The sequence below is a fragment of the Enhydra lutris genome, unplaced genomic scaffold (genome assembly GCF_002288905.1).
Source record: "Enhydra lutris kenyoni isolate GAN:26980312 unplaced genomic scaffold, ASM228890v2 scaffoldscaffold38, whole genome shotgun sequence".
Classification (NCBI taxonomy): domain Eukaryota; kingdom Metazoa; phylum Chordata; class Mammalia; order Carnivora; family Mustelidae; genus Enhydra; species Enhydra lutris.
Window position 1 is genome coordinate 3,503,274 of NW_019154122.1, and position 24,813 is coordinate 3,528,086.

The 24,813-nt window shown below is 42.5% G+C and overlaps 1 protein-coding gene across 3 annotated transcripts in view; it reads right to left on the reverse strand.

Annotated features, from left to right (window-relative positions):
• LOC111154600 (zinc finger and BTB domain containing 40) overlaps positions 1-24,813 on the reverse strand; it is a 73,890-nt gene that overhangs the window by 24,344 nt on the left and 24,733 nt on the right. For all 3 annotated transcript variants that reach the window (XM_022514284.1, XM_022514283.1, XM_022514282.1), the window contains exons 3-6: positions 12,828-13,584; positions 11,873-12,006; positions 3,530-3,722; positions 2,753-2,895 (exon numbers count right to left, since the gene is read on the reverse strand). In XM_022514284.1, the coding sequence (XP_022369992.1) occupies positions 2,753-2,895; positions 3,530-3,722; positions 11,873-12,006; positions 12,828-13,524 (1,167 nt within the window). In that variant the 5' untranslated portion in view covers positions 13,525-13,584. The remainder of the gene's footprint in view (positions 1-2,752; positions 2,896-3,529; positions 3,723-11,872; positions 12,007-12,827; positions 13,585-24,813) is intronic.

The window sequence follows — 24,813 nt, forward strand, 5'->3', positions numbered from 1 at the left end:
TCATTCTCTGTTTAATGTCTAATATAACTAGATTCCTATTAAATGAATCATAATTTAAAATTCAAGTGCCTGTATCTGAAAACCACTCTGATTTCAGTGCTATCTCTTTGTTCCTAAGCAATGACCTGATACACAATGAGGCAGCCATGTACTGTCAACAGTGGGTAGGGGCCTTAAAGCCAGACAGGCCTAGTAGGAAACCCAGTCCTGAAATGTATAGCCGGCGTGACCTTGGGTGAGTTCTTCTGTTCTTTGAACTGTATCTTCCTCATCTGCGAAAGCAGAGAACAATATCAACGCTTGCACACTTGTTATTAGGAGTCTCTAAAGTGAAGCTGCTATTTGTAGAGCCTGACATAATGTCTAGGACATCGTGATCTTTAAATGACAGTGGGTACTGATATCCTTAGGCAGCTGTATGCACAGCGGTAAGAGAACGTGCCGTGTGTCCACGTCTGAGCTCTAGCACGGGCGCCCAGCAGCTGAGTCTTTGGGTAAGCTGCTTCACCTTCCTAAGGGTCTGTATCCTCATCTTTAAAACGAGGGTACTATCTGTGCCTTCATCAAGCTGATGTGAGGGCAGAAATTAATAATGTTTAAAAGGTCCTCAGCACACTGCTCAGCACACGGTAAGCAGTAAATTAACGACTGTCGCAATTGCTATTGCTGTAAGTTTCCAATCCTGAAGTGAAGACACATCTATTTACCATTTCTTATAGAACCCAGGTATGTAAACACAGGGGCTGTGGTGCCTCGATTAGCATCATCCTGTAATAGGAGAGAGTTCTAAAAGGCCCAAGTGCGGGGTGCCTGGGCTCAGTCGTTCAGCGTCTGTCTTTAGCTCAGGTCATAATCCTGGGGTCCTGGGATTGAGTCCCACAGTGGGCTCCCCGCTGTGGGGGGAGCCTGCTTCTACCTCTCCCACTCCCCCTGCTTGTGTTCCCTCTCTTGTTATATCTCTCTCTCTGTCAAATAAATAAACTCTTAAAAAATAAAAATGAAAATAAAATAAATAAAAGGCCCAAGTGTACGTTCCACATGATGCCCACACACTGTGGCCATTTGATCAACATTCACCTCTACGTTCCTGCTTTATTGTTTGGCTTCAATTTTCACAAGAAGTAGCTAATGAAGCTCTGGTAGAACCCCAATTCCAAGAGGTGTTTCTGTGATTTATAACTAATTTACGTTCTTCTGCTTTAGTCCTTTCTGTCAAGTAAACTGAAAGTGACAGAGGAAAATGACAGTGTGTGGTCTGTCTTGGTGCAGAGAATGAGGCTGAGTCTGGGCTCTTCCTATAAATGCTGTTTTACCAAGATAATGAAATAGTTCAAAGGACACATTCAATCTAGCTAATAAGGAAAAGGTTTGAATGAGTAATCGAATGAAATCCCTAAACAGGGAATCAGGTACTTCTAGAGCTATAAGCAACTTACTTAAACTGAGTGCCTAAAATTAAATTCAGTCTTAAGATGAAGGAATCTTAATCTTATTTTGTATATTATCTTTCCCTAAGGAAATTCAAAGGAGTTATAATTTTGGGAACACGTAATTTATAAAGTATAATTTTAAGATTAAGGATTGTTCCCATTTTATATGAAAAAACTACAGTTTATGACCACTGAGAAAAAAAGGAATTCAGAATCCAGTCTTCACTACTGATCCATGCTTAGCCATCCTACCACTGCTTTCTAAACATTTTCTCTTCCCAGACATGTAAGCCACTTCCCAGAGTTTTAAGAATTGATGCCACAGAAGTTCTCTGTCCCTATTCCTTCCTTCCAGATATAAAAATATTTTTAGCACAAAGTTGAAATCAATAACACCAACAAATACCGTTATCTAGTTGACTTGAGAAGTCATGCCAGCAGTTTTATGAGGATTTCAGTAGCTGGCTGGTGGGAGAGTAAATTGGTACAACCTTTCTGAAGGGCAATTTGGCAATATATAGCAAACACTTGAAAAATTTCATACTCTCTATTTCAAAATTCTACTTCTTAGAAAATTACTCGAAGGAAAGAGTTTGAGAAGTATGCAAAGATCTGTGTGCAAGGATGTGCTCTACACCATTTACCACGGCAAAAAACTGGAAACACGTGTGCAACAATCAACGAATTCTGGTGTGTTCGCTACATAAAATACAACGCAGCTACCAAAATCCATATCATAGTATGGAAATGTATCGACAATGCATTAAATAACAAACCCAAAGGTACTCTGTATAAGCCTATCCTAGGATGACTCAACTGAGAAAAAGTGGGAGCATGTGCTCCAAACTGTTAGCTGTGATCATCTCTGAGTGGTGAGATGGTGAGGGATTTTAATTGTTTTTCTTTTTGCTCACTTCCCCAATTTTTCCTACAGGTGAACAGTGTATCATTTCTATAAAGAATAAAAGAGTCAAAATTATAATTACAACTGTGTCTAAACGTTTTCACTCTTGGGGCAACAGTCTCCTATTAGCAGCCCACCAGGTGGGAGCAGGACTATCCATGTACCCAAATACGTGGATACGTGGATTGGATACCCATCCACGTATCCAAACATTTCATCGCAGGGCAGTGTGTGAGTCCCTCGGCCAGCTGCTACCCAGGACACAAAGAGACATGTTCAAGAATGTGAATTTCTGGGTGCTTGCCATGCAGTAGGTGCAAAAACACTGCAAGGGAAAAAGTGCTATGTGCCACAAAAGAGGTTAAAAAAAGGGCTACATAAACTCAGGAGGGAGGAAGAGGTGCTCGATCCCAGTTACCCTTTTCTCAGTGTCAGGCAGGAATTCCTCCGTGGCTGTTTCCAGGAACTCCAGGATAGGTCTCAGCTGTGTGACACCCTGGATCAGGTCCTCTTTGTGTTCTAGTAACAGAGCAGACAAGGTCGTTCCCTCCTCTGTGCTCCCTGGGGCGGGGGGGGGGGGGGGGGGGGAGAGAGAGAGAGGCATAGGCGAAGCTAGTCAATTTGAAGAAAATGACAGCATGGTCTGTCAAGAGAGATCTAACAGAATAGTAAAGTGATTCTCAGCCTATTTTGAGCACCCGAATGCAGAATCTCTTTTTGGAGAGGAAAATACTTTATTATTCTGTTTAAACTCTATGAAAGGAAAAAATGTTTCATTTATCTGTCGAAACACAAAGCCGCAGAGCCAGCCAGAGGTTAACTTCTGCTTGGCAAGGCCACTGCTTTGTACCTAACCCACACGAGAGAAATTGCAGCCGTCGGTGCTGCCGGCAAACCAGTCTACCCTGGGCACTCAAAACACTGACTGGGATGTGTGGCTTGTGAAGGGCAGGAGAACCACTGATAGTCTTCTCCAACTTCAAGGTGTTAGACTAGTTAACTAGGGGACTGAAATGGAGACTCAAATTCAGGCTGTGTACTTGTCACCACCAGCTTCTGGAATTATGTGTAGAACTGATGTGAAAATCACTGAACAATAACTAAGCCGCTGAGGAAATGTATCACTGGAGCAAACCTGACAGCATCTTTCCAGAATAAAACTCAAGCCACTCAGGTGGACGGGGTTTTCTCCTACCTTCTGGCCGCACTGCATCCACACCTTTCGCCTTTCCGTCTAACAACGCTCTCTTTACTGCGGGATTGGAATCTTGGTACAGCCTCAATAGTGACACAACAGTCTGAACGTCCAGGCTCTCATCTCTGACTTTATCCAGGATTCTCTGGAATGCTGAGTGTCCTTCTTCACCCTCAAGACATCCCATTATAGTCTGGGGACACAAGTAACCGGAAAGAGAGATCAGCCAGCTTCAAGAACCCCGTGCTCCTTGGATCTGGCGAGTGAGGCCCTCTTTGGCCTTTCCTGGTATTTGGCATCCTGACGGCTTCTGTATCATGGCTCCTCTGACTTCAGAACACTGAAGCATTCAAGATGGATAAGCACCCGCCTTTCTGATCCCCCCTGCTCGGCCTTTCTCATGGATTCTCCTTCCAAATCCCTACCCATAAGCAGTCCCAAAAACTGGTCCCAACTTTGTTCTCCTGTATGCTCTCCCTTTGGAAAAGCCCTTACATATGCAGCTTTCATATCACCTCTAGGCCAATAACCCTGAAAACTAGCTCCCTAATCTTCAGCTTTCTATTTAAATCTAGAGCCACACAGTTTCTACTAGAAATGCCTTATCCTCCAGAGGTCTTGGCACCACATGCTGCCATCTGGACTCCTTCAACCTGGAAGTACTAAAATACCAGCCACTCCAGTGGTGAAATAAATAAAATTAGTGGGAAGAAGGCCTACTGGAAGGAAGGGTCAAAATTTCTGTTTTAGTAATAATGAATTTATTTTTAGAAAAAATCTAGAACCAAAAGTTAATTTCATGTGCACAGCCTTTATATTTCTACTTGGCAAAACTACAACCTACCTTTGATGTTTTTTAGTGTCAATACTGTAAAAGAAGAGTTTCCTCACAAGAAAGCAAAAAGTTACGCTTTTCTGCACACACACACACACACACACACACACACACAAAACATGAAAGTATCTCATGAATATCTATACTTGCAAAGTTCAGCTAGGCAGTTCTTATCAATTCTGGTAGTAATCACAGGTTTAAAATTTTTGTTCAGAGAGATTTTTATCTTTCTCTCCTCCTCCCAAATCAACAGGAATTAGGAACGAGTTAGACTGTGTTTCTTGGCTTTGCTTGAGCGTGCTTCCTGATCGCAGAATGGACATGACATATAAAGCCAAGGTAAACTTAAAAAAAAAAAAAAGCTTCCTATGATTTTTAGTCATGTACAAAAATAAATTCAGATAAAGGCCAGTTTAGGAATCTATATTAAGTAACTTCCACGAACCTGAGTAACTCATCTTGTCTCCAGTTTGGAAAATAATGAGCCAATGAAATACCAACTCTGCTGAATGCTCAGTTGAATGGCTTTCAGTCGCCTTTATTGAACCTTCCACGCTGTTAGTCGGCCTTAAATCTCGTTAAGGAGCGCCTTTGCCCGGACAGCGGCAGGGACCTGTGGTAGGCAGCCTCTAAATGCTCCGTAACAACCCTGCCACCAGGCATTCACGCCCTTGGGCTGCACCTGATGTCGTGCTTCCCAGGGAAAGAACATGGCAAGAGTCATGGGGGGCACTTGGGAGGCTCCGTCACCGTGACTTCCCTCTTGTCTGCGGGGGCATTCTCTGCCTTCACTCTGGAAGCAGGCTGCCATGTTGTGAGCTGCCCTACACAGAGGCCCACGTGGCAGGGAACGGAGGTCTTCAGCCAACACTCAGTGAGCGAGCTTGGAAGTGCATCTCCAGAACCCTGCCAACAGCCACACGAGTGCACTGGGAAGGGGCCATCCCCCGCCCTGCCCCACCGCGTCCTGAGCTGTCTGTGGCCTTGGCCAATATACCATGACTACAGACCTGCCAGGGACCCTGAGCCAGGGACTCAGCGAAGGATGCCTAGGTTCCTGACCCACAGAGATGGTAAAAACTGTGTGTGCTTTTAAACTGCTAAATGTTAAGAGTAATTGTTATGCGGCAAGAGATACCTAATATAGACCCCCTCAATGCGAGTGCCGTCAGTAAACAGGTTTTTCTCTCTTTCTCCTCTCCTTCCTTCCTTTCTTCGATGCATCTTAACTGATAAGAGCATTTAGCCGTCTTCGCCATCTTCATCTGCCCTACGCCAGTGTGCTTTCTCCTGAAGCTCTGAGTACCGCGAATCCACGTCTCTCAGGACCCAATCTGTCTGGCAGTATCATTTGAGCCGGTGGGGAAGGGACGCTTTCATCAACAGAGCCGTCTGATACGCTTCTCATTATCCTCTCTGCTGTCTCCTCCTCTGCTGAACTGCTCAGCAGTGAAATTAAACTGTTAACTTCATTGCTCAGCAGTGACGCCAGGGTGTGACCATCTGGGAAGAGGAGCAGGGGTGGGCTGATGAAAGGGCCAGGAGGGAGCAGTCAGCTGCCCGGACAGCCCTGCTCTTTGCTCTTTCTTCCAGAACCTACTGGGGACCTGGCACCAGAGCCAGTGTTTTAACTGTTATTCCATCAGCCCCCTAAGCTGCCTGGGGCTCCTCCGTGCAGTGAGCCCTTTTCTGAAATAGCCCATCTGCCTAAACAGAGGGCGTCCCTTATTGTGGCAGGCTGAGGGTCACTGACTGCTACATAAGACGTCAGCCCAAAACAGAGTTCGGCTCTTTAAGCAAACATTTGGAATTCCTTTGATTCTTAGAGTTAAAGGTACTTCAATAAATTCATACCAAATTATGGTCACACGTGTGATCAACATACTTTGATTTATGAATGAACTATAGGTCAATATACTTAAAGATGGGACAATTTCCTTTCCTTTAAAAATTTAATCTTTGCCTTATTCTAAGGTTTTTGAATTTACTTATTTTCCCAACTGTCTGCCTACTGCCTTTGGATTTGTTTGAGTTATGCTGTGTTCTTATTCGCTCACACCTTCCCTGAATGCCAAGGGCCAGACAATGGCACTCATGACACAGACCGGAAGAGCCAAATGCCATCCCAGACACTGTGTGTACGTGCCATCTACGTAACTCCTCCCGTTGGTTCTAGGAGGCATTATTACCAGGACTACTTTTATTCTTTTTTTTTTTTTTAAGATTTTATTTATGCATTTGAGAGAGAGAGAATATGAGAGAATATGAGAGGGAGCATGAGAAGGGGCATGATCAGAGGGAGAAGCAGACTCACCATCGAGCAGGGCGCCCAATGCGGGACGCCATGCTGGGAGCCTGGATCATGACCTGAGCTGAAGGCAGATGCCCAACCAACTGAGCCACCCAGGCGCCCATTACAATGACTACTTAAATGAGAGTCAGAGAGGTGAGAGAACTCGCCTGAGCTCTCATGGCCAGTAAGCAGCGTACCTGGGAGGAAACCCCGAGCTTACTCCACTGACTTAGCACCCCTTTCACTAGCTGCCACCTCAGATTTTGAGTGTAACCGAATCCACTTACACTGCACTCTCCTGGACCTGCTATGGTCAACGTCACGTCGAACACTGGCTCCTATCTGGACAACCAACACCATTCCTCCTGGTCCTGGGGATTTGTACATAGACAGGTACACTGGTAGGTGCTCCATAAATATTTAACTGAACGAAATTCTCTTGCCATAAAACCAATAGCCTTTCTATCGATGGCTGCATATGTTAGATGACATAATTAGCAGAGAGAAGATATGGAAAAACAACTTACTTCCATTTCTCATAGACCTACAAAATGAACCCTATTAGCTCACTTCTCAACAGGGTTACCCTAGCCTGTCAGTGAACACAGTCCACAAAACACAGACCTGCACTTTGTGACAACTCTCCAAAGCAGTGACGTGGTCGGAAACATCAGATTCATACAGGAGAGGAGGCTTGTTTGCCTTTGAAACAAAGTTGAAAGAGAAAAAAAAAGCTCCTAGGTCTTAAGCTTTGGGAGACTTTCTGGAACTTCAAGTGAAAACTGGATCAAACAGCAAGGAAATCAATAGTAGAAGTTATCTCCTAATTCTAGTCAAAGATTCGCTTTGCTATATACACACTTAATTAAAAGCAGGGACATGGCTAGGAATAAAGAAGACAATTAAAAGTTCCTGCATAAAAGCTAAAAAAAATTATAAGCTTGCCTTTAAACATAGGTTTTGCTCAGCTCAGCCAGAAAGCCTGTTAGGTCAGTATCTGCTTTCTCTAATGGGCAGGGATATTACACCAAGATAAAGACGGGCAGAAGCCGCTTTCCCATCCCAGCACCCAAGAGATTTCTCCTTAATCAGTTTTGGCTTTGGTTTCACACAATCCAAGAGGCCCAGCCTCATCCTGCGTTGTTGCAATCACTGCTTAGGGAATGGCTTTGCCACCTTTCATCATTTATCTCAGGAAACAAAATAAGCAGGACACTAGTTCATGGTGTCCTCCTGAAACTCAGTCCAGGCCAGGTGCACACCTTGTGTCTGTGTTTCAGAAAAGAAACAGGCTAGTCCGTGTCAACTAGAACACGCACAGGCCTTCACAAGCCTCCAGATTTCACATCTAAGCAAAGATTATTTTTAATGTTAAGCTGTCTTTTTAATGTTATGCCGATTAACCAAATAACAACAACAAAAAGTGTTTCAAAGCTCCTTAGGAGCTAAAACTCTTTAAACAGAAAAACAACAAACCCCCAGCCTTTACAATTGGAGCTGAAATGCAGACTGGTGTTTCAAGTGAGCAGTTTGCAAATGCTTTCAGTACTGAGGCCTTTTGGGGATTTCCATAGTTTGGTGACTCCAAAAAAATAATTACATATGTGGCAGGATTTCTCTGCTGTCAAGACACTCTATAGGGATAGGGATCCAGTTTTATTTATATGTGACTTCCTAGCAACCAGCTCAATGCCTGGCACACACCAGCTGCTCAGTAAATATTTGCTGAATCAAGGCGTAAGTAAAGAATAACACTTGGGAAAAATGTGTCCACGGTGGCCCCTCAAAACAGCGAGGTGCCAGCATAGACACTGTGACATCTGCCATCATACACTAAGAACTATGCAAGCCATTAACTTCTCTAGCAGCGCTTCTCAGAAACGTGTCTTACTGATATCAAAACAGCAACACGGCAGCTTGTTAAAGATGTAGATGCCCAAGCTCTATGACTATCAGACTCTCTGGAAATGAGGTCTGGAGGTGTACACGTTCACGAGTGCACTGGATGATTTTCATATACACTGAACCACTGTTCTAGAGACTGATGGCTGTGAACCAGACACTACACCTGCAGTTCAGTAAGGTACTTCCAAGTGGATAATGGTCCCTATTTGAAAGCATGACTTGCAAATTAGGCTTAAAGTAACAGCAATCCATCTCATGTGTCAGAGCAAATGACCGTGGCACTAAGATATTATAAGACGTTAAGTAAAAAGGGGTTTCAAAGTCAACTAAGTCTAAAAATACTAAGTTAACGCATAAACAAACAAACAGCAGGCGCCACCAACTGAGCTCTTTTTCTCTATGTCTGGTATTTTAGTGTGAGTTTTCCATCAGTAATCTGTATTAGTTTCACAATGATCCTGTGATGTAGGTGACAACATTCCCAGTTTACAAATTTGGAAATTAAGGCTTACACAGATTAAGTTGTTGGAGGTCACAACACTAGCAAATGGTAGAGCTGAACAGCTAACTGTATATCCACACAATGGAACTCTGCTCAGGCCTAAAAAGGAGTAAATAAGGATGGATAAGCCTCAGGAGAATTATGCTGATGGCAAGAAGCCAGATGAGAAGGAATATAGACTACATGACTCTCTTTATACATAATACTCTGGAAAATGCACATTCATCTATAGAGAGCGAGCAGGTCAGGGTCACCTAGAGATGGGTGGGTTGAAAGGGGCAGGCGGGAGGGATTAGTAAGGGCATAAGGAAACTTAGGGGTGATGGGTATGTTCAGTATCTTGCTTGTGTTGATGGCTTCGGGTTTTAAAACTTACCGAACTGTACGATTTAAATACATACAGCTTGCTGTGTGTCAACCATACTTTAATAACCCTGTCTATAAGAAAGTTAAAGGAGAAAGAGAAGTACTGGGCCCAAGTACAAAGTCTGTATTTTATTTAATGGAATCGTATGCTCTTCAAGTATTTTTTTCTCTTTTTCTTTCTGCAGCTGAAAGGTACTATGGAATGTAACAGAATCAGTTTTAAATACAGCCACTAAGTGATTTGTAGGGCTCTTACTCTGACCTCTAAAACCGTGGAAGAAATAACATAAGCCTATAATGATCCCCAACAGTGAATCAGTGTTCTAAGTACTACTACTGTTACTGTCACCAGAAGATTAGGACAAGAATTGGGAGGGAAAAAAAATGTTGGATGAAACCATGTACAGCAAAAATTTCTCAAGCACCCGTTATGTGCCAGACACTTTTAGGTACCAGTGTTAGGAAAAAATGCTTAAAACACAGCTCAAGTAAGTACGCAGGCAACCCTAATAATTTGAGTATTGCTGATCTAGGAATGCTACTACTCCCCTGTCACCAAAATTAAGTGGAGAGGAAGTCCTGCAAGGGAAAATGAAGAGGTGTGTCTCTAAGCTATCACGCCAACAGACTTGTGACAAAAATGATAGATTGAACAGTTAAGAGAACATCCACGTGCAAAAATATAAAACCATAATGTCCTTCAGCATAATCAGTACAAAGAATATCAAGGTTTTACAACCTGTCACCTCCCTAACAGAGTCATTGGGGTTAACCCAGTGTCATAAAAAGCTGTTCTCTTAAGAAAGTAATTTACAGTCAACTGTCAATTAACCAAGGTTAAAAGAAATACTTGACCTTGAATTGTTGGTTTTGTTTTTTTTTTTTTTAAGTAACTTGCTATGAATCTGGGAAATACTTGTACAGTAGAAAGCAGTTACTGCTTGGATGAAGGTAACTAACAGACACTCAATTGCCTACAGTGACACGGGAGGCCTCCCCCACACACTCCCCACCACGCAGATGAGCAAGCCTGCGGGGACGGTGCCCACTGGCTCTGCCAGCACCGCTCAGCATGGGAGGCATGGCTGCGGGAAAGGCGAAGCTAGAGGAGTTCTAAAGTGGCTGCGGAGGCAATCCTGTACATTCAAGGGATGAGAAGTCAGGTAGTGAGGAAGCCCCCAGTGGGGATGCGTCTTGATGAGATATTGAAAGAAGGAAAAGGTCAGTTAAGAGCATGATAACCACTGGGCAGTCTTCTGTCAGGCCATTCCTAAACACTTAAACATACGTGACATATGTGTAGCATTTTCCCCTACTGGCAGTAAAACCCAGTGTGCAAGGGCACCGCTCTAAAGCTAGAATGCTTGCGTTTAAATTCTTGCTCAGTCCTACGAGCTCTGTGCCCTTGGCCAGGTTATATACATGAGACCGCTCTTCTCATCTGTAAAATGGGGGCTAAAAATCAATAAAACAGTATCCATCCCGGGGGATTTTTGTGAGAATTAAATGTGATAACATGTGTGCCAAGCACAGCATGGTAAGTATTCAATAAATTTCACTATTAGTGGTTTCACGGTGGAAAATGGCCACTGTATTCCTAAACATTGGACGCAATTTACTACATAAGGTATACACATTAGATCCTTTTCATACCAGGTTTTAAGTATTTTTTTTTAAAGATTTATTTATTTATTTGACAGAGAGAGAGAGAGAGAGAGAGAGAGATCACAAGTAGGCAGAGAGGCAGGCAGAGAGAGAGGGGGAAGCAGGCTCCCTGCTGAGCAGAGAGCCTGATGCGGGGCTCGATCCCAAGACCCTGAGATCATGACCTGAGCCGAAGGCAGAGGCTTAACCCACTGAGCCACCCAGGCGCCCCTTAAGTATTTCTTAATGTTCTACTTTGGTTGTTATCATTTAGTCTGGATTTGGGGTTGTCCATGACTACTTTCTGCCTCATTTTATCCCCGATTACTCAGGTGGAAATGGTTTGATTAGTTAAGTATCCTGGATCAAAATGGTTGTAAGTCTGGTGATCAGAATATAACTTAGTTTTGAAACCATCTTGCCTAGTACTTTTCTAAGACGGCCCTTTAGAGAACAAATGTTAAAAAAAAAAAAAAAAATTAAAGTCTGAGGGACACCTCGGTGGCTCAGTTGGTCAAGCATCTGCCTTCAGCTCACGTCATGATCCCAGGGTCCTGGGATTGAGTCCCCCTATCAGGCTGCTTGCTCAGAGGGGAGCCTGCTTCTCCCTCTGCCTGACACTCCCCTTGCTCTCTTTCTCTCTCTCTCTGACAACTAATTCTTTTTAAAAAAATTAAAGTTTGAAAAAACTGAGACCCTGAAGTGTTTTGTATTTTCACAGTTCTGCCCCACATGGGAAACTGATCTGGTATCCAGAGAACACTATATCAGCAAACAAATAAAACTCATGGTACTTACCTCCTCTTGTGCACCTTTAATTTCTGAACATTCTTCTAGTCTTTTTAAAACATCCTGGGTAACCAAGAGTGCATCAGAGAAGACACTTTCATTCTCTAGAAGAAAATTCAGCTGATGCTGTTTCCTCTCATACTCTGAGTACAAAACAAAACATACACACACACACACACACACACAAATCAGTGAGTCATTACTTGAGATGATTTTTTTTTAAAGTTTAAGCTGACAACCTTTGGGTTATATGCAGCATTTATAACTGACACCTAGCACATCAGTTGTGGATAACAGAAAACAATGGCCCTAACCAGCTGCCTCCTCTGTGCCGTCCTCCTGGTTAGAATAATGGGTCAGCATCAAAACTGGTCCATCAGGGGCGCTCAAGTGACTCCGTTGGTTAAGCGTCCGACTTGATTTTGGAGCAGGCTGTGATCTCTGAGTCGGGCTCTGCACTGGGTATGGAGACTTCTTGGGATTCTCTCTCTCCCTCTGCCCCCTCGCAATTCCTCTTTTTCTTTCTCTCGCTCTCAAAACAAAAACACCCTTGGCACATTGTTATTTCAGTATTGCCTTCTGCTCTGCAGCTTATCCTCTGACTTCCAACACTCAAAAACACAGACATTTTAAAAGAAGAAGAATGCCCCCTCGGGATGCTTGGCGGGCTCAGCTGGGAGAGCATACAATGCTTGATCTCAGGGTTATGGGTTCAAGCTCCATGTTGGGTACAGAGATGACTTTAAAAAAATAAAATCATAAAAAATAAAATAAAATAAGAACCATCCCCCAGTAGCAGTTTTGTTTCAGATTCTATGTGGGATTGGACTGGATTCTGGTTTCCTATCTAGCAGTGGTTTTTGGTAAAATTTATCACTGAAACAAAAAAATTCATAAAGAACACTGGATGTAGTAACTGACAATGGGAGGACAGATTACAAAAGAACTATTAAATGAAGGTTACCTGGCTCTGTGCTGGCCTCCTTTGCCTCTCTAAAGGCTTGTACAGCAGGGGAGGGGGAACAAACTTCAGATAGACGAGGAGTCTGCCCCGGGGTGTCTGTGTTCCCCTGCATCCCCTGGGCAGTGGAAGGCCCCGCACTCATCTCTCCGGCAACCATATCCACTGCGTCCTCGGCCTCGGCTTTCACACGACCCCCTAGAGGGGCAGAAGCCTCCAGGGAAGGGCGAGGGTCTGCAGTGCCCTCAGAGGCAAGGACTTCTATGTCAGGCTTCTCCGGTTCCTTCCTGAATACCTCTGAGGATGGTACGGAGCCGTCCCTCACCACCTGACCCTGAACAGAGCAGTTCACAAGGCTGGTCAGAAGATTTTTACAGCTAACGGCCACATCGAACATCTGGAGGCTGTCGGCCAGAGAGATGATTTTGGAGAAGTTGTGCTTGCCCACGGGTAGTCTGCCAGTGTACATCATTTCTAACAAGAGGGCAAACTCCTCGGGGCTCACCACAGACGCATCGATGGAGATGGTGTCTGTGTTGTCCAGCAGCGTCTTGAACAGGAGGCTGGCAGCGGCCAGGACCAGCTTGTGGGCCCGGAAGTAAATGGTGCCGATGGAAATGGTGCAGTCACAGAACTGCTGCTCCTTGCACAGAGTGTAGAGCTGCTGCAGCAGCTGCTGGCCGTAGCTGGGGAGCTCCATGGCCTGCGCTCTGCCCCAGGACTTCTTCCGGACCCACTCCGTGAGGATCAGTGTGGTCTCCTAGAGAAACCCCCGAAGTGCCATGTTAGTACGTCACAAGCACACAGGGAGAGACCCTGAATGAAACAGTCGCACAAACAAACAGGCAATGCACTCACGCACTCCCCCCTGCTGCTCCCCAGGAGGGGCGCCACGCTAGGCACACTATGTCAGTGACGCTGATGACAGCGGTCACGGGCTTAATGCCATCAAGGGGCTCATGCTTCGTGCTTCACCTGGACATTCTCACTGGAGCCTCAGGGTGACTCCGTGGAAGAGATACCATCCCTCCCCCGTTTCACAAATGCGACTGGAGCTTAGAGATACTGAGACAACCGGCCTGAGGCAAAGCAGCCATTAAATGAGTTAAATGACTTGTGTGTATCACCCACCTCCGAGCAGTAGGTAACACACTGCTGGAGGCGTTCCTGCTTCCAGAGAATTCTCGGCCAGCGGAAGGAGGCAACTATATAAACAGATCTACAGCACAATGTCCTCATCTCCACGTGATCTATCTGCAACCCTGCACACCGGTCTCACTCCCTCCCGCGTCAAACACGTTTCCTAGCTCCTGCTCTCTCTGGTTCTCCCGTGACCTCCCTAGCCATGCCTTCCCAGCATCCTTGGCTGGGCCCTCTGCATCACGGTGGCCTCCACAGTTTGGAATGCTCCAGGACTCAGTCATCTCCCCTTTCGTCTTCCATCTCATCTGATTCCACACCCTTGAAATATCAACGAATGCTGACAGTTTGCAGGCTGACACCTCGAGCTTGGACCTCTACTCTGCAGTCCAGATGCACACCTCCAGCTCCCTGCTCAGCATCTCCGATCGGAAGACTGATGGGTGGCTTAAACCTCTATCCCAAACTCTCCTTCCATCTTCCTACTCCACAGCAATTTTGTTCAGACCAAAACCCGGAAGTCATCCTTGAGTCCTGTTTTTTTCTTATACTCCTTATCCAATGCTTTATAAATCCTGGGGGCTCTACCTTCAAAATATATCCAAAAGCCCAATCACTTCCTGCTGCTTCCACTGGCTCTGCTCTGGTCCATCTAAGCCTCCGTCACCATGTATGTGGCCTACTGCAGCAAGCTCCTCTAACTGGTCTCCACACCCCTGCCCCGTTCTAGCACCACCCCTACGCCACCCTACCTTAGCCTGGTAGTCAGAGGGATCTTTTTAGCACATAGCCAGAGCCTGTCCCTTCTTTGCACAGACGCCTCCTTGGCCTTGGTCTCAGAGTAAATGCGAAAGCCGAAGTTCTTCTAATGGCCTTACACTCCCCTCATGACCTGGCTGGCACTAAGTCTCTAGGCCGCCTTCTCCCCTCACCCACTCTGCCCTACACACACTGCCTTCCTTACCGATCACGGAACAGTCTGGACATGCTTACTATGGTGTCTCCGCACGTGTGCATGGCTCACTCTCCCTTCTAGCAGGTCTCTGCTCTAAGGCCACAGCATTATTGAGGGCTTCCCCTGACCATGTCCTTTAAATAGCAGCCTCTTCTCCAACCTCAGAACATTCCATCCCTCTTACTGTATTTATCCTCACAGCGTTATCACCTACTGACATCTATTTTTACTTATTATCATGTATCTCCCTTCCTTGGAATGTAAGCTCCATTAGGGAAGGACCTTTTAAAAATCATCTGCCCTCACACAAGTGTTGCTGATTAGCTGGTGGAATGAATAAATGAATGGGAGGAGATGCAATGGTAGAGATCTGCGCCCAGAAACCCAGCTTAGGGAAAAGGGGTGTGGAGCAGTTAGAGTAAGGTCTGGAGGAGGAGCTGAGCTGCCTGAATAAATGCAGAAGCCCCGACAAGGTGAGGGGAGTGAGACAACAGGCGCTTGGAGCAGGAGCCTGCACGGCAGAAAGACAACTATCCCCAGTGGTGGGGAGGAAGGGGTGCGGGTGGAACTGCAAGGAATTCAGTGATCCTCGAACATAAGCAGGGGACAGGCAGTATCAGGAGCTAAATCTGGCAGGCAGAGGTTGTGGCCACAGAGAGATACATGGGCCACGCTTCGGAGCTTGGATTTATCTGAAAGGCAACGAGGAGCCACTGAAGGGTTTTAAAGGCTTTAAGCAGGGGCGCTTGGGTGGCTCAGTGGGTTAGGCCTCTGCCTTCCGCTCGGATCACGATCTCAGGTTCCTGGGATTGAGTCCCGCATCGGGCTCTCTGCTCAGCGGGGAGCCTGCTTCCCCCTCTCTCTCTGCCTGCCTCTCTGCATACTTGTGATCTCTCTCTCTCTGTCAAATAAATAAATAAAATATTTAAAAAAAATAAATAAAATAAAATAAAATAAAAAAAAATAAAAGGCTTTAAGCAGGGAAGTCACATGGCCAGAGATGCATCTTAAATGGATCATCTAAGTGACATCCGCACAGAATTGAGGGGGATAATGCTGGAGACAGGCTCTGTTACTGCAGGAGTTCAGAGATAAATCAATGAGGACTTTGACCCAGAGAAGTGGCAAGAGAAGAAAGAGAAAGAGACATCCAAAAATATTTAGAAAATGTAACTGTCATGATTTAAAGTCTGAGTGGATGTGAAGGAAGAGAAAGACAGCTCCTGGGCGCTGTTCTGGTGAGTGGGAGTGGATGCTGAGATGATCCAGATAACACAAGAGAACTGTCTTGGGAAGAAGACATGTAGTTCAGTTTTGGATTTGAGGATCTTATGATGATAGCCAAATTCTATCATCTTACTTGTGTAAAGAAAAGAAAATACACTGACAAAAAGCCAAATGTCAAAATAACACCGGTTGCCTCTATTAGCAAGATTGTAGATGATCCCCTTTTCCTTCCACCACTATTTATTCATTTTCCCATATTTGAAGCTGCCAGATAAAAATAAAAATAGGGGTGCCTGGGCAGCTCAGTCGGTTCAGCGTCCAGCTCTTGATTTTGGCTTGAGTCATGATCTCAGCGTCATGGGATGGAGCCCCGTGTCTGGCTCCATGTTCAGCAATGAATCTGCTTGTCCCTCCCACTCTGCTCCTTCCCCTGCTCATGCTCACATTCTCTCCTTCTCTCTCCCATAAACAAACAAAATCTTTTAAAAAAATAAAAATATTTCCAAGTTCTGGTTTCTGGTCTGGCGCATAAGCAGCTCAGGAAGTCACCATTCCATCCAGACAACAGTAAAAAGCTAAACAATGGAAAGATCAACAACTCTTCTTAGATCTGTCAGAGAACTGAGGTTGCAGGGCAAACTGCTGTCCCCCAAACTGGAGAAAAAGGTAGATACAGAGAATCCTAACTTCTCAGAGCAGAAACCCACCCACAGATACATGCATGGGAACTGGTACCAGAAAAGGAAAACTAAACTGAAATTGGTAAAACGCTGGAGGCTCAGGGTGCAAGAGTTAAGTTAAAAACTCCAGAGGGACCAAGTCATAATTTTGTTAAGTTTTACCTCTAGGATCTCTAAGGGGTGAATATAGGAGAAAAATTCCCTCCTGCTTCTGGAAGGGGGAGGGGAAAACCAATCATTTTGAAATATGCCAGAGCACTCTGTTCTTAACAAGGCCTAGCTTTAGGAGAAACTATTTTACCAGATTCCAACCTAACTAGGGTTATGTTGGAAGGGTTAGGTTAGAAGTACCTTTCAGTCCACTTCTAGCCATCCTGCACCACTTAAGTGGTGGGGGTGGGAGGGGATGAACAGAAAAACATTGGTGAAGTTCATACTTCTGTGGTACAGGCTCACCAAGAGACTGAGACCTAATCATTGTTCTATAAAACACTTCCTCCCCACACCTTACTTTCCCATCACTATACACTTATGTACCACAATTCCTTTTATCTAGTACGTAATGTCTACCTTTGAAGAAAAAATTATGAGACATACTAAAAGGCAAAAAACACGGTCTGAAGACACTGAATGAGTATCAGAACCATAGTCAGATACATCAGGAATTATCAGATCAGGAATTTTTACAAACTGTGATTAATATGCTAAGGACATTAATGGAAAAGGTAGACAACATGCAAGAACAGATGAACAATGGAAGAGAGATGGAAATTTAAAAAGTGAAAAAAATGCTCTAAGTCAAAAACATAACAGAAATTATGAATGCCTTTGATGTGCTCATTAGTAGACTGGGAAAAGCTGAGGAAAGAATCTCTGAGTTTGAGGATATAATCAGAAGAGAATATCAAAGAACTGTGGGACAACTACAAAAGGTAAAATATCCATGCAAATGGGATATCTGGGAGACGGAAGAGAAAGGAACAGAAGCAGTATTTGAAATAATAATGACGAGCATTTCCCCAAATTAATGTCAGACACCAAACCGCAGGTCTTGGATGCTCAGAGAACACCAAGCACAACAAATTCCAAAGCATTACACTTAGGCATATCATATTCAAACTATAAAAAAATGAAAGTTTAAAAAAAATCTCAGAAGTCAGAGGAAAAAAAAAAACACTTTACCTATAAAAGAGCAAAGTAAAGAATCACATCAGAAACCATGCAAGTAGGAAGAGGGTAGAATAAAATAACTGAAGTGTTGAGAAGGAAAAAAAAAAAAAAGAAGAAGAAGCCCAGCCTACCTAGAATTCTGTACCTCGCAAAATTAACCAAAAATACCCTTAACAAATTAAAAAACAACAACAACACAGGAATCATACAATCTTTGCTCTCAGACAAGAATGGACTTAAACTCAAAATCAATGACAGGGTGCCTGGGTGGCTGAGTCGGTTAAGCATCTGACTTCGGCTCAGGTCATAACCTCGAGGTCCTGGCATTGAGCTCCATGTCAAGCTCCCCACTCAGCAAGGAATCTGCTTATCCCTCTCCCTCTGCTCCTACACCCCTGCTCGTGCTCTCTATTTCTAAGTAAATAAAATCTTAAAAAAAAAAAAAAATGACAAGAAGATAGCTGGAAAATATGTGGAGGTTAAACACACATTTTTCTAAATAATACATAGGTCAAGGAAGAAATCTCAAGAGGAATTTAAAAATATTCAAAACTAAGGTATGTCCGACTGGTTCAGTCAGTGGAGTATGAGACTCTTGATTTCAGGGTTATGAGTTTGAGCCCCATGTTGGGTGTAGAAATTTAAAAATATATATGTTCTAAACTAAATAAAAATGTAAATACAACTTATCAAAATTTGTGGGATGGGGGCGCCTGGGTGGCTCAGCGGGTTAAAGCCTCTGTCTTCGGCTCAGGTCACGATCCCAAGGTCCTGAGATCAAGCCCTGCATCTGGCTTTCTGCTCAGCGGGGAGCCTGCTCCCCCCACCCACCCGCCTCTCTGCCTACTTGTGATTCCTGCCTGTCAAATAAATTTTTAAAAATTTATTATTTCAGGGGCGCCTGGGTGGCTCAGTGGGTTGAAGCCTCTGCCTTCGGCTCAGGTCATGATCTCAGGGTCCTGGTCAGCGGGGAGCCTGCTTCCTCCTCTCTCTCTGCCTGCCTCTCTGCCTATTGTGATCTCTGTCAAATAAATAAATAAAAATCTTAAAAAAAAAATTTATTATTTCAGACCAATCTGAAAAGACCTAAATCTATCAAAGAGATTTCAACAATTAATAACTTTCCAATAGTGGAAGCACCAGGGCTGGATGGGTTCTCTGGTGAATTCTTCCAAACATTTAAGGAAGAAATTACACCAAGTATCTACACTCTCTTCCATTAGACAGAAGCAGAGAGGATACTTCTAACTCATTCTATGAAACCAAATTTTACCACCACCAAAACCAAACAGACATAAGAAAAAAACAAAAAAAACTACAGACCAACATCTCTCATCAACCAAGATAAAGAGATCTTCAACAAAATATTAGCAAATCAAATCCAACTATGTATACAAAGAATGACATACCATGACCAAGTGGGATCTATCCCAGTTATCCAAGGCTGGCTCAACATTTGAAAATCAACAAATGTAATCAACAGGCTAAAGAAAAATCACATTATCTTATTAACAGATGCAGAAAAAAACACTAGACAAAATTCAAAAGGCATTTATGATTAAAAAAAAACTCTCAGCAAACTAGGAATAGAGAGAAACTTCTTCAATTTGATAAAGAACAGCTACAAAAAAAAACTTGAACAGTTAATGTTACAGTTAGTAGAGAAAAGCTTGAAGCTTTCTTGCTAAAATCAGGACTAATGTAAGGATGTCCCTTCTTACCACAGCTTTGCAATATTATACTGGAACTTCTAGCTAATTATTGAAACAAGAAAAGGAAATTAAAGGTATATAAGTTGTGAAGAAAAGAATAAGACGGTCTTGTTCACAGATGATATGTTTGTCTATGTAGAAAATCCAAAAGAATCAACAACAAAAAAACCGTAATATGCAATTACAGCAAGAATACAGGATACGAGATAAATATACAAACATTAATCACTTTCCTACATATCGGCAATAAACTAGAACTTGAAATTAAAACATTACCATTTAAGGGGAGTCTGGGTGGTATCATTAAACATCCAACTCTTGGTTTCAGCTCAGGTCATGATCTCAGGGTCATGAGACTGAGCCCCACACTGGGCTCTGTGCTGAGCGTGAAGTTTGCTTAAGATTTTTCTCTCCCTCAGGGCACCTGGGTGGCTCAGTGGGTTAAGCCTCTGCCTTTGGCTCAGGTCATGGTCTCAGGGTCCTGGGATCGAGCCCTGCATCAGGCTCTCTGCTCAGCAGGGAGCCTGCTTTCCCCTCTCTCTCTCTGCCTGCCTCTCTGCATACTTGTAATCTCTATCAAATAAATAAAATCTTAAAAAAAAAAAAAAAGATTTTTCTCTCCCTCTCCCTCTACTCCTCCCCATCACACCTCACACTTGCATGCTCTCTCTCTCGCTCTCTAATAAATAATCTTCTAAAAATTAGCATTTAATTAGCGCCTAAAATTGAAATATAAAAAATATGTATGTATAAGTCTAACAATATATGTACCAGAGTTATATGAGGAAAACTACCAAACTCTGATGAACAATATCAAAGAAAAACCAAGTAAATGGTGAGACGTTCCTATCCTATTCATGGATAGGAAGATTCAGTACTGTCAAAATTTCAACTTTTCCCAACTTGATCTATAGATTTGACACAATCCTAATCAAAATCCCAGCAAGTTATTGTGTGGATACGGAGAAACTCTTTCTAAAGTGTTTATGGAGAGGCAGGTTAGCCAACTCAGTATGGAAGAAGAGTAACAAAGCTGGAGGACTAACACTATTCAACTTCAAGATTTACTACAAAGCTAGAGTAACCAAGACAACGTGGTATTGGTGAAAAAACAGATAAAAATTAGCTCAGAAAAACAGTCAACTAATCTTTGACAAAGAAGCAAAGACAATACAAAGCAGCAAAGATAGTATTTCAAGAAATGGTGCTGGAACATCTGGACATCCACATGTAAAAGTATGCATCTAGACACAGACCTCAAAACTTTCACAAATTTCACTCAAAATGGGTCACAGACCTAAATGTGAAACGTTAGATTATAAAACTAGAAAGTAACATAGGAGAAAACCCAGATGAACTTGAGTACAGTGATGACATTTTTTCAGTCTAACACCAAAGGCATGATCCTTAAATGAAATAACCGCTAAGTTAGATTCCATTAAAATTTTAAAAAACTTTTGTTCTGTGAAAGGTCATGTCAACAAAATGAGAAAACAAGCCACAGTCTGGGATAAAATATTTGCAAAAGACACAGCTATTAAAAGACTACTATCCAAAATATACAGAGAATTCTGAAAACTCAACAATAAGAAAACAATCTGATAAAAAATGTGCCAAACCTTACCAGACATCTCACCAAAGAGGAGATACAGATAGCAAGTATAAAAAGCAAGTATAAAAAATGTGCAACACATGTCATAAGAGAATTGCAAATTAAAGCAACATATTACAATGGCCAAAATCCACAACACTGACAATACCAAATGCGGTGAGGATTTATAGTAACAGGATCTCCTATATATTGCTAATGAGAATGCAAAACGGTACAGCTGCTTTGGAAGACAGATTAGCAGTTTCTTATAAAACTAAACATATCCTTACCATATGCTCCAACAATTGTGCTCTTGATATCTGCCTAAATGAACTGTCTACACAACAACACGCAGATATTTAGAGCAGCTCTATTAATAACTGCCCAAACTGGGAAGCAATCAAAATCTCTTTCAGTAGGTAAATGGATAAATAAACTGTGGTCCGTTCAGATAATAGAATATTATTCTATACTAGAAAGAAATGAGCTAACAAGCCATAGAATGACATGGAGGAAACATAAAAGCATATTGTTCAGTGAAAGAAGCCAATCTGAAAAGGCTATAAAATGAATCCAACTATATGACATTCTAGAAAAGGCAAAACTATGGAGACAGCCAAAAGATCAGTGGTTGTCAGTGGCTAAAGGAAGGCAGGGATAAACAGGTGAGAACAGAGGATTTTTAGGGCAGCGAAATTATTCTTTATGACACCACAATGGTAGATTCACGTGTTATACGTTTGTCAAAATCCACAGAATGTACAATACCAAAAGTGACCCTAATGAAAACAATGGACTTCGAGTGATAATGGTATGTTAACATAGGTTCACTGACTGTAACAAACGTATCACTGCGGTGTGGGACAGTGGGGTGGGTGTGAAAAACCCTCTACTGTACTCTGTACTCCCAATTTTTTATAAACCTAAAACTGCTCTAAAAAATAGTTATTTATAAAACTTCATAAAATGAATGTAAAATTTTCAGTTCTAATCACCCAAAGCCCTATCTGTACCATGATATTTATTATTATGGAACATTCATGAATTCATGTAATATTTTTAGTTTACTCAGAATATCTTTAAGAACATCTAGCCCTACTGTTTGAATACAATTTGTCTTAATACCTGCATTATAACAACGCGTACTTTTTAAAAACAAATAAACTGCAGCCCAGGAGCTAGCCAACTAGCTCTACTAGTAGAAGGGGCAGGGGCAGGACCGGAATGCCCATCTCCTGGTACTGGTGGAAAACAAAACAAAACAGATTCTGTAAGATTTAAAACAGGCAAAAGTAGGGACTATCTTTTTTTTTAAAAGATAATTCTTAAAATTTGTAAATTAACTTATTTTAATAACTGAGGAAAAAACCCAGAAGAACAAGAATTCAATGTGCAAATACCACAAACTATAAACTTCTCAACAGGCGCTGAGGTTTTTCTAAAGAATGAATTGTATCAGCAGAATGTGATTTTTTTTTCCCCAAAGAGAAGCCATAGGCCTTATGAATTCAATAAAACAAAATACTTCTCTGGACATACATTAGATCTTTTTAAATATTTTTATAATACGAAATGAAACAAATGATTGGGATTTTATTCTCAGGACGGGCTTAAGATGTTTTTTGGTCATTTTTCTGGGGAAGTTATCTATGTCTTTCATCAGATTAAAAAAAAAAAAAAAAAAGATCTAGCAATGATCCAGAGGTATTTTGAGCATTAACTACAGAAACTTGTGGTCAGAACTATTTCATATTTTTGTTAACAAATAAATTAGATGGGGCGGGGGGCACCTGGGTGGCTCAGTCAGTTAAGAGGCTGCCTTCCGCTCAGGTCATGATCCCAGGTCCTGGGATGGAGCCCCGCATCAAGCCCGGCATTGAGCTGAACCCCCTGCTCAGCAGGGAGTCTGCTACTCCCTTGGCCCCTCCCCTGGATCACGCTTGTGGGCGCGCTCTTTCTCTCTCTCTCTCTCTGAAATAAATAAATACAATCTTTAAGAAAAATAAATTAGATGGGAAAATAATTGAATAACTATAGCAGAATAAGCAACTGAGCAAGGTCCAAAAAAACTGAACTAAATTATGTGGCTTACCAAAACACAGATATTAAAAACATGGTTATAAACTTGCAATAAAGGGAGAAAAGAGATACAGGTAAGGAAGAAGATGTTCAAGGGTAATCAAGGGCTACTTATGAATGTAAGTTGGCAATGCTGAAAGTTGAAATTTTACTAAGATTAATAGGAATACTAATTGAAAAGCAAACTTTTGGCAAAATGGCATGTCAAGCTGATGTAAATGGACCTTTTCTCCCACTTCATATAGAAATGCTGGATAAAACATTTAAAAAATGCTTTTAAAATATACAGTCAAGCTTTAAAAAAAAAAAAAAGGAAATCCTCAGGCACCTAAAATGAAAGAGACATAAAAATCAAAACTGGAACATTAAGTGGGTGTTGAGACCATGGTGGCCCACAGGGGTTTCAAACTCCAATACAGACCCTAGGTTTGGAGGAAAAGCATTAATCCTCACATGGATACTAGAAATACAGCTTCAGGCAGGTAGAAGGTGGGCAAGTTGAAACTGAGACCCTTGCACAAAGCCCAGAGCCTCAAATACCTATCCTTCCTTGATATGCAGTCTAAAAAACCCTGCTCACTGGCTCAGGAAAGCACCCACAGGAAATCTAAAATGCAGGCCTATGATATAGAGAGGCATGTGTAAGTATGCAAATTCGTATCATACAGGAATCCTGAGCTGAGAAATTAATATAAAAACTGGTCTCTGACATGCAGCAGAAAAAAACCAGAGTACTTCCACAACCCAAGGCACAGGGACTCACATAGTGAAGAAGAAAAACATAGAACAGAGCTCTCTATTACAAACCATATGAGGAAGACACAAACATGAAAAGTAAACGTATACTGGCTAACAGTAGTAGAAAATGTCAGAAGGTGTCTTTGAAGCAAGGAAGGGAAACTTCTTAAACAATGCCCCAAATGCCAAAAAAAGGGGGGGAATGATGAATCTGACTGCAGTGATAATAAAGGTTTCTATCAAAGACATGAATAACAGACAATGGACAAACGGTAAATTCCGGAGATAACATGTAATTTTCAGGAGATAATTATGTAAAGTTTAAAGACAATGCGAAATTAATACCTAGAAGATTTAAGAAATTTCTGCAAATCTAGAGAAAAAAATTAAAATCCAAGAGGGAAAAGGAGCAAATGATATAACCAGGCAATTCAGAGATGGAAAAGCTTATTTTTAATTAATCAACAAGTAGTAATAGTAGTTGTTATAACAGCAGTAATCCGGGCACCTGGGTGACTCAGTGGGTTAAGCATCTGCCTTTGGCTCAGGTCATGATCCCTGGGTCCTATGATCAAGCCCGTATCGAGCTCCCTGTTCAGTGGGGAATCTGCTTCTCCTTCTCTCCCTCTGCCTAGCTCATGTTCTCTCTCTCTCAAATAAATAAATAAAATCTTAAAAAAAATTAATAGCCACTAGC